The sequence below is a fragment of the Nannospalax galili genome, unplaced genomic scaffold, assembly GCF_000622305.1.
Source record: "Nannospalax galili isolate Female #2095 unplaced genomic scaffold, S.galili_v1.0 scaffold179, whole genome shotgun sequence".
Classification (NCBI taxonomy): domain Eukaryota; kingdom Metazoa; phylum Chordata; class Mammalia; order Rodentia; family Spalacidae; genus Nannospalax; species Nannospalax galili.
Genome location: NW_008342627.1, coordinates 1,025,475 through 1,035,998, shown reverse-complemented (window position 1 = coordinate 1,035,998; position 10,524 = coordinate 1,025,475). Strand labels below are relative to the sequence as shown.

The 10,524-nt window shown below is 47.2% G+C and overlaps 1 protein-coding gene across 2 annotated transcripts in view; it reads left to right on the top strand.

The window, feature by feature from the left end:
• The window catches only part of Usp13 (ubiquitin specific peptidase 13), a 121,523-nt gene extending 113,908 nt beyond the window's left edge, over window positions 1-7,615 (top strand). For both annotated transcript variants that reach the window (XM_008838657.3, XM_008838656.3), the window contains 2 exons: window positions 775-859; window positions 3,337-7,615. In XM_008838657.3, the coding sequence (XP_008836879.1) occupies window positions 775-859; window positions 3,337-3,430 (179 nt within the window). In that variant the 3' untranslated portion in view covers window positions 3,431-7,615. The remainder of the gene's footprint in view (window positions 1-774; window positions 860-3,336) is intronic.
• The last annotated feature ends 2,909 nt before the right edge of the window (window positions 7,616-10,524 follow it).

Below are 10,524 nucleotides of genomic sequence, written 5' to 3'. Positions count from 1 at the left end.
TCCCCTCTCCTCCCTCCCCCTCTCCTCCCTCCCCCTCATCTCCCCACAGGTATCACTCCCCTTTCCCCATTTTTGTCCTCTTCACTCTCAGTGCTATAAACAGCTTTTCTACCCTGATGCAGTTTGGAAGTGCAGAGCCAGGGCCATCTTTCAGACCTGCAAGCTTGCCTGCCCAGTGGGAAGAGGGGATCGTCCTGCTTCTGGGTCATTAGCATCCCACAGTGCTTGCCGCTCTTTAATAGCTTATGTCTTGCTTGGTATGAATTTTTTGGTGGAACTTGGTGTGTGTGTGTGTGTGTGTGTGTGTGTGTCTGTGTGTGTGTGTCTGTGTGTGTACAGCACTACAACACAGAAGCTAAATAGACCTTGACTTTCAAGTCTGAACAGCTGACCGGTCCCGCTGTTGACTGAGTTCTCAGCAGTAGTGCTTGGTCCCGCTGTTGACTGAGTTCTCAGCAGCGGTGCCTGGTCCCGCTGGTGACTGAGTTCTCAGCAGTAGTGCTTGGTCCCGCTGTTGACTGAGTTCTCAGCAGCGGGCCTGGTCCCGCTGTTGACTGAGTTCTCAGCAGCGGTGCCTGGTCCCGCTGGTGACTGAGTTCTCAGCAGTAGTGCTTGGTCCCGCTGTTGGCTGAATTCTCAGCAGCAGCAGTGCCTGGTCCCGCTGTTGACTGAGTTCTCAGCAGCGGTGCCTGGTCCCGCTGTTGACTGAGTTCTCAGCAGCAGTGCCTGGCTCTCCAGTGCTCCCTCCCGACTGACTTGTTTTCTCTTTCCTAGTGTATGAGTTGTTTGCGTTCATCAGTCACATGGGAACGTCTACAATGAGTGGCCATTATGTTTGCCATATCAAAAAGGAAGGAAGGTGAGCCTTCATGGAAGGTAAAGCCGTAGCTGCGATTGCTGAGCCCCCACTGGGTACCGGACTCTCTGCTGATGTGTTGTCTGTCTGCATGCTGTCTAATCTTTGTATGTTTCTGTGTTGTGAATTAGGTTCTTAGGTTGGTATTGAAGGTGTATCTCCCTTTGTTTGTTTGTTTTAAATCAGAGTCTCTATATAGCTCAAGCTGGCCTGGAACTTGCTTTGTGTCTAGGCTGGTCTTTAAGTCTGAAGTCCTGTTACCTCAGCCTCTGAGCTAGGGTCACAGGTATCACCGCCATGTCTGGCAGGCTGTGTGTTTAACTTTGTTCTACAGATCCAGATGCTGAGGACCAGGTTAGCTGGTTAACGGCTGTGTTAGAACTGGTATTCAAAGTTACTTTTAACCATCATGCCAAGGTGAGGTCTCACAGTAAAGGTGTGCATGGAGCAGCAGGTGGGCTGCCTTTAGAACCTCATAGAGGAGCCATAGCAGCCAATAGAGCAAGAGAGCCAGGAGGCCTAGTCAGTTTGTTTTAGGCGGTGATATGCTTTTTAGTATAGGTATGTCTCTGGCATCGCCTGTTCAAATGTTATGAGTAGATGTATAGTAACAAGTTATTTATTACTTATCTGATACTCAGATTCAACTGCGGGTGACCTGTTAGCCCAAAACCTGGGTGCTTTGCTATGTGGCAGCCTGGAAAATTACTTTTTTTTTTTTTTGTCTTTTTGAGACAGGGTCTCCCTGTAGCCCCAGCCGTCCTGGAATTCACTATGTAGACCAGGCTGGCCTTGAACTCACAGATCCGCCTGCCTCTGCTTCCTGAGTGCTGGGACTAAAGGTGTGCGCCACCACACCCAGCGGAAATTACTTTTGGCTTCTTGAGTGGAACGGGAAGGAGGCGGGAAGGAGGAGGGAAGCCTTGTGATGCAGCCTCTGCCTCTGTGGCAGCACACCCACACAGGCCAGTCCTCAGGCCTCCTGACACTGGCGTAACACATGCCTTGATCACCCTGCTAGGGTGCTGGCCTTGCTCCCATGTCCCCCACCTCCTGGGCAGTCTGTTCTCAGCAGACTCACTTCTGTTCTTTTTATCTGTTTGCTTTTAGTTTGATCTTCTCAATTTGATCAATGGAGTCATTGAGCACAGGGACTAGTATTTACAACGACTTATTATAGAAAAAATGGTGAAAATAATTGTAACAAGTTAGTAAAATACAAAGCTGTACAAAGATACTTTGGAAGTCTAAAGATAACTGTTATCTGCATACACACACATATACATATGTTTTTTTGGTATCATTGAAGGAGGGTACACATACATATATATTTATGCATATGCATTTATTGCCTCTAAAATCTTCGTTTATGTAAGGTACTTATGCTTTTAAAACTTCCCTTTCATATTATATTGTGATTAGTTTCTTGCTTTACTAAATGCCTTTTAAGTTTCAGTTTTCAAATAGTTTACTCATGCATGTGTGCTTCTGAATTTTAACTCACTCTATACCTGAAGCTTAAATACACATTATTGTTTATAATTCTTTGATCAGTTTCTGAGACTGTCTATGAATTTCTTTTCAAAAAATTTTATTTATTATTTTTATTTTATTTACGTGTATGAGTGTATTGCCTGGATGTAGTGCAATGTCTCGGAGGTCAGAAGAGGGAACTGGAGTTAAGGATGGATTTTAGCTGCCATGTGGGTGCTGGGAATTGAACCTGGATCCTCTGCAAGAACAGTCAGTGCTTTTAACCACTGAGCCATCTCTCCAGCCCCAATATGGATTTCTGTAAAGAGAATTACAGAATGAAGAATTTAAACTATTTGGAGGATTCTGATATATTTTAGTCATTACTTTAAAAATTATTTATTTTATGTGTATGAGTGTTTTGCCTGCATGTATGTAAGTGTACCATGTGTGTGCCACACCCTCAGAGGCCAGAAGAAAGCATCTGGTCCCCAGGAACTGGTGTTACTGATGGTTGTCAACTGCCATATGAGTTCTGGGAACTGAACCCAAGTCCTCTGCAAGAGCAGCCAGTGCTCTTAACTGCTAAGCCATCCTTCCAGCCAAGTCACTACTTTTCGGTTGAACTCGAGAACCAAAATCCAAGGCTGAGGATGTGGCTCAGTTGGTAGGATGCTTGCCTAGCATGTGCAAGGCCCTGGGTTCGATCCCCAGTACCACCTAAACAAGAATGGGGCACTTGGAGGTGAGGGCAGAGGGAGCAGCCGTTCAAGACCAACTTCTGCTACATAGAAGTTTGAGACCAGCCTGGGATAAAATCCACGTGTCCAAATAGGAGAGGACGGAGAGTCACTGGAGTTCTGTTCCTTTTGGGCAGTGCTTGGTGCATGTTCATGCTCACATTAAAGCCTGGTTGTTGAGTACCATTCCCAATACCGTGTGGTGACGTCTTTCTGCCGTGTCCAGAGCTGTCACACGCCATCAAACGTCTCTGTCTTTGTTTGCAGGTGGGTAATCTACAACGACCACAAAGTCTGCGCCTCAGAAAGGCCCCCCAAAGACTTGGGTTACATATACTTCTACCGCCGGGTACCAAGCTAAGCCTCACGTACGAGGGTTGGTGAGAAGCCATACGCCTTTTCAATTTACCAAAAAAAGAAAAAAAGAAAAAAAAAAAAAAAAGCAAAGAAAAAAAGTTGGCCAAGAAGACACAGAGGAGGCTGTGGGCATCTTTAAAGAACACTGTCACTCACAGCCTTCTGTCATGGAAAAGAAGACGTGTCTATCAGTGGTGATGCTCTGCGTGGATAGTTTTCACAGCCGTCTAAGGAGAGGGTGATGTAAGCAACGGCACTGGCCACCAGCTCATCAAATATGGGGCGCCCCTATCCTCTGTTCTGCTTTGTGGTCAGTGGCAGTGGCCCCCAGAGAAATAAGTCAATGAGGCCAGTAGTGCAGCCCGCCACAATAAAGAAAATAGCCCACTTTTTTTTTTTTTTCACAGAAATTTAGCACCTGGACTGCATTTGATTTATGGCATATTTTTTTCATTACCCACAATAATTTCTGATCTAGCCCTGGATAATGGGTATCTGCACTGAAAGCCATTTTTTAATTTAAATCATGGAAATTCATAATACTGTCGTGTGAGTGTGTGAGACTGAGCGCATGTTTGTAGTCCACTAGAAATCAGATGGGTTGCTTTTGGAAGGTTGAATAGTTGGTATTAAGCATGTCCAGAAAAGGTAAGTAACTATTTTAACAAAACTACAACTCAGGAACAATGAAAAAGACTAGCTCCCAACTTCAGTTTTCAAGAGTACAAAGGGCTGAGCTGTCCCCTCTGAGCTGCCCAGCAGTCACATGGGTCTGTGCCATTTGACGGTAATGCCAGACACGCAAGCCTCCTCATGTTCTTTGCCAAAGGCAGATGGGCTGTCCTCCCCAGCAGCCGACTCCCCCAGGCGTCAGTGTATAGCTTTGGTCTGATAGCTAATCCCCTGGAATCCTGTTAAATGCCTCTAGTATGTCAGTTTTCTGGTCTTTGTTACACCCCCCTTCTAGACTTTTCTGGAGCTGTTCTCACCTCTGCCCTCATTCCCATCTGCCCTGGCTCATCATGGAATCCTGGGCACTTTAAGGATTTCAGGTGCAGACACGCTTCTACGACATCTGGAAAGCGTCCCTTCCATTTGGTAGTTTTGGTGTTTGAGTTGCAGCTGGTGATCAGAGCAGACTTTGGATGTGCTATCAGGTGGATGAAAGCTCTCTATCGTTTTCCTACTGTTTCTCACCAAGCTCAGGTCTCTGGAGTTTCTAGTTCAGATCAGTCAGTCACATGAAAAGGGATTTATTGCTGTCTGCTTAACATGTATTGTTTGATGTAAAAGACCTTTCCAGAAACTGTAGAAAAATAAAGAAGTAGAACTGTTTGGGTGAACTAAAACAGAGGCGTTGGGTTAGGATGTGGTAAGTTTCAACAGTCAGGATTCTGGTTGTGATGGGGCCCTGTCTCAAGGAAGATCCCATGTGCCATGTAAGCATGGGCCATGCATGGAGCCTGGTCCTGGGCCCGGAAACCTGGGCACTGCATGAACTGGCCAGGGACCTTGGACAAATCCCTTCTCCTGCTCCCTGTGCCTTGCTGATAGCTCCCCCTTTCCAGTGGATTTGATCAGATTTTCGGAACCTTTACAGAGAAGCTCCAGTAGAATATGCCCCTTCCTTTCCCACTTATCTGATGCTTTTTTTCCACTTGGGAACAACCAAGGTGTCAGAGGGAGGGGCCCATGGCATAGGAATTCCCTACTGCACGGCCCACTGCTGCCACTTCTAGTCTGGACTCGAGATCCCACCTCTGTTACGCATGTCTTTGACCCCTGTGGGAATCCCCATCCTACACAGCCTTGTAAAATTCAGTCTCCTTCGGGCTGAGTGTCATTGACTGCTGGTTTTCAGTATTATAAAGGGGGTCACTGGAGGTTTGGATTAAAGTATGGACAGAGATAGAATGTATATTTTGAGCAAAATAAAAATTTTATAATAAAAATTTGCAAGATCAATGGTGTACTCCACATTTAAGATTATAGGCTATAAATTAATTTCACTAGGTAGAACAAGCAAATTAGGCCTTCTGATGCCAAGATACACTGTCAGAAAGTGTAAGGCGGCTGGCTTTTTTCTGCCTTGAGCAAAAGGGCTGTTTCAAGGCAGTTTTGCTTCTATCCTTTCTGTATTACAGACTGAGGCTTGGAAGGACAGGAACAGCGACTCTCTTTGTTGCTTAAAAATGTACCTACATGTGTCTCCCAGTGTCTGCAAGGCAGGCATCTTTGGAATGGGGGTGTGGAACGTGCTCCTTAATTTTACATGTGTGTGGTCAACACTGCTGTGACTGAAAACTGGAAGAATGTGTGGGTTGTGTCAGCTCATCCCCTGCGAGGAGTCCTCTGTGTGAGGCCTGGTGGTGTAACCGTGTAATTCTCACTGTGTGTAGGTATCTGTGTGAAAGACAGAGCGTTCTTCCTGTAAATATCTTCTCACAGTCATTTGTGTACACTCCCAATGTGTCTTTGGAAAGTGAATCAAGGTTTTAATTTTGTCAGTTGGTCCAAGCACCCAGATAACTACTCAGAAATCCAATTTGGTGCAGACAGGATTTTTCTTTTAAAGAAAAAAAGAATCTTGGCAGAATCATGTTCTAATGACGTTTTACATCCATGTTGCTTTAGTATCTGGAGTGGCCTGTTTCCTCAAACCTACAAGAGAATGTGCGTGCTGGTCTCCCTCTGCACCCCTGGGGCCCCTGTGGTGTCTCTTCCCTGAGCTTCAGCGTCACACCTGGGCTCATCTGCCCCACTGACGTTACCTCCTTGGCTTTTGTCATACATTCTGGAAAGTCCCATCCTGCCCTGCCACTCCATTCTGTCATTTTCCTGTGGTTCTTAGCAGGGTCAGACATGGGCTGGGCGGTCCCTCGGAGGCTGTTTTAGCTTTCTCACTTCCTGTCAGTCCTGTCACAGTTCCCAACCCGTTTCTGTTTCTGTTCCACTTTCTTTGGTCATCCCGTTTTCCCTGCAAAGCAGAGACAACAATTCATGTAAGTCACCCTCTTGGAACAGTCTAAACTTCCTTCAGCTAAGTCTAACATCTACAGACTGTTTTAAAGCCCCAAGTCCGTTGTAGATAGCTGTGATCCCCAGGTAGACACTGATGATGTTGTCTGTCCCAGAAAGGTTGTTTCCACCATCAGTCATCATAGACCCGGGTCCAGGACATCTGTGAGGAGCTGACAGGGGACACGGGCAGCACAGGGGACGGGATTATATATAATGTGCTTCTGTCTGTTAAGTGGACTCCCAGGAGACAGAACAAGGCCTGTGTTCTTCAGTCTGTAGCTAGGACCACAATGGCTGTCATAGGATTGCCCACTCAGCAAGTCACCTCCGACTTTGCAGAAGATTCTGTGGCCCTTCAGTGTGGTGGCAGATGGCCCTTTGAGATTTGGCCACTTCAAACTAAGATTGTCCCGCACACATAAAATACATGTTAGAATACAAATATCCCACCTCTGTTTTATGCTGAGCACAAATGGTGTGGGATATATTGATTAAACGGAACAGCCTTTGTATAGCTACCGAGAAGTACAGCATCAGATCTTTGCTAAGGTGCCTCTGTTAGTGTGTGCTGTGTGTCTGCTGTTAAGCAGGTGGTGAAGTGTCATGGGCAGGAAGGGAATTTTGCAGCAACACAGTAGATATTTTGTCTAGAGTTAGGAGCATGTAAAGCACTGGATGCTGCCCCCTCCCCCTGAAATCACAGGACTTTTCTGCCTTAAAAAGATGTACCTCCCCAACTTAAAAACCAAAGCAAGGGTGTCCCCCATGGCTGTCCGTCAGCTGGGCACTGGAGCTGCTCTGTGTCTTGTCACTTGTTTCCCAGCATCCCCTGGGGCCAGGGCTTAGGCACCCTGGTTATTGGTCTCATCTCAAGCAACATTCTCTTCTGGTTTCCCTCCCTGGGTGTTGTGTTCACAGCTGGGCAAGTGAGAATGCTGTGTGACTCTCACTGCTCCCCCGCCATGGGCCGAGGCTGAGCCCGTGGCCTGCCACCTGCCCAGCGGGTTTGATGTCTGTTCCCAAAAGACTTGGTATTTTATTTTATTTTGCTGTTGTCACAGTTGTTTAAGCTATCTCAAGTGTTTGGGGAGAGTATTTGCCTGTGATGGGAAGAGAGATGGATGATTTATTGCTTTGATAGTTTTAAATTAAAAGCTATTCTCACAAACTCAGGTCCCATCACGGCTCTTGTTTTCATTCCTCCTGGAAAATGCCAAGTAAGTGCTGGTGTCGCTGGGGTTCTTACCCAAGGAGAATGTGGGACTGGGGACAAAGCCTGGCTTTATTTCCGCCCAGGACTTCTTGGTATGGCCGGGAAGCCTTGGTCTCCAGTATGGATGTCCAGGAAGGAAGGGCTGGCTGGGTGGGGGTTGGGGAGACTGACATCTTCTGGACTTCCCCTGCTGGGTGGGTGTCCAGTCCCACCTAGGAGTCCAGGGAAAGCTCTATGGTCCTGGTTGTGGTGTGGTGGCCTCTGCCACACAGGTGGAGTTGGGGTGGGTGTGCTGCAGTGGGGATGTGGCATGCCTGACACCGTACTTCTCAGGTGTAGAGTGTCATACTGCTGCCATGACAACCTCACACACTTGGTTTAAAGCAGTATGTTGACTGGTCCTATGAGGCTAAACAGGGTGCAGGAGGATATACTCCTGCAGTTTCTAGAAGCTTCTCACATCTCTTGGCTGGTAGCCTCCTGATAGCCAGTCCGTGTGTTGTCATGTCGTCTCTGAATGGAGTTCCTGCCTCCCTTTTAACAAAGAGTCCTGGATGACACTGACCCCCAGGTAATCCAGACCACTTACATCAACAAAATGTATAACCTGGGTGTACTCCTGTGATCCTAGCACGTGGGAGGTAGAGACAGGACAATCAGGAGTTCAGGGTCGTCCTCACCTACATAACCAGCTAAGAGGCCAGTCTGGACTACATGAGACCCTGTCTAAACAAACAATTCTTTTTTAAAAGATATTTTCAAATATTTTGTTATTTTTATTTTGGGAGTGCATTGCCTGCATATATGTAAGTGTACCTGTGTCATGCAATACTGTCAGAGGTCAGAAGAGAGCGTCGGATTTCCTGGAACTGGAGTTATGGGTGGTTATTAGCCACCATGTGGGTGCTGGGAATCAAACCTTGGTCCTCGTAAGAGCAGTCAGTGCTCTTAACTGCTGAGCCATCTCTCCAGACCTGTAAGCAACAATTCTTAATTTGATCATATCTGCAAAGTTCCTTTGGTTGTATCAGGCAACACATTCCTAAATTACAGGGATTAGAATGTGGACATCTTTGGGTTGGGGATATTATTCCATTTCACAAAGTGTGTTAATTTGGTGGTGCACACCTTTAATCCCAGCGCTTGGGAGGCAGAGGCAGGCAGATCCTTGTGAGTTCAAGGCCAGCCTGGTCTACATAGTGAGTTCCAGGACAGCTGGGGTACAGGGAGACCCTGTCTCAAAAAGACAAAAACAAACAAAAAACAAACGAAAAACAAACATCTGTTTACTGCTCAAAGTTATTGAAAGACTGAACCTGTATATTTTAAACAGTGTAAGTCACTGCCTTCTGCCATGTTGGGCCGTAGGTTTTGGTGGGAGGAGACAGTTGGGCTGGAGAGAGATTTTCTGTGGTTCAGAGAGCTGCAGCTTTTAGAACCATGCCTGCAGGGAGCAGCTACAGGCTCTATCCCATCGCTCCTTCAAGAGATTCTCCCTGTGTGCTCTTGAATCTTTAGCTTTTCACATGTCGTCAGGGACAGATTTCAGGTGTAGTGGAAAAGTTAGCAGGACACAGTCGATCGCGCAGCAGTTGCTCTAAGATCAGTGTAGGAAAACGGTGGAACAGGGTCTACAGGCTTGGCGTCACAGCTTGTCCCCACCTGACAGTGGGTAGGTCTGACTTCTGTGGAGATTGAGTTTTCACCACCATAGGAGGGTGCAATGATTCTTTGGATGGGGAACGAAAAGCACTTGGCGGTTTGGTGGCCACAGGACATTTGCATGTCATGTGCTAGGCCCAGTGGTTCTTGGAGCCTATGGGGGTTTTGAGCCCTTGCGTCAGTCTAAAGTGTTTTTTTTTTTTTTTAAATAAAAATTATACCAACATTAATGTTTTTTTTCTAAAAGGACTTTTCTGGAGATTTCCATGAAGCTGCTTTTCTTTTTTAATTGGTATGGTTCATCATACAGTAAATAAAAAATATTCACCATGTGTCATGGTTTTCTTTTTAAAAAAATTATGTGTATGAGTGCTTTGCCTGTATGTATGCAAGTGCACCTGTGTCGTGCAATGCCTACAAAGGCCAGAAGAGGACATGCGGTCCCCTGGAACTGGAGTTACAGATGGTGGTTAGCCACCATGTGGGTGCTGGGAACCAAAACCAGGTCCCCTGGAAGAGCCCCAGTGTTCTTAACCGTTGAGCAATCTTTCCAGCCCTGAGCTGTTTTTCTTAAAGACACCTTCAAATAAAGTAGACAAGGTCCTTTCCTTAGTAGAGAGAAGATACTGAATACACAAAGGAAGTGAAGTGCTATGATGTGTAAAAATACCGAGGGCTGTGGAGATTCGCAGAATGGGATGGGGGCCAAGTGCAAATAGGGGACCTGGGGGCCGTGCCACCGAAGCCGGACGTGGAGCCATCCAGGTGGGTGTTTGGGGGAGAGCTGTGGCCAGAAGGACGGGCTGTGCAGAGGCCCCCAGTGGCAACTCATCTGCCTTGTCAGATGACCAGCAAAGGGTCAGTAGGGCTGGAGCGGAAGGATCGAGGAGAGCATGGTTGGGGCGGGGGTCTACTGCGAGGGCAGGCTCCAGAGCTCGGAGAATTAAGGGTGTTCGGTGAGCAGTGACCTGATCTGACTGAACGTAGGACTGTCCTTCAGTGGCCTGGACGAGCAGGGGTAGGAAAAGGGCTGCGGGGGTGAGGGGGTGAGGGGGCCACGGCTCCATGGGGGTGGTGGCGGAGGAGTGGGGAGGGTCAGATTCTGGGTCTGGGTAAAGGTGTGCAGAGTGTCCTAACACTCAGGGTACGAAGGGAGGCACAGCCCAGGTTGGTGCCCAGGCGCTTGCCCTGCGCAAGCGAAG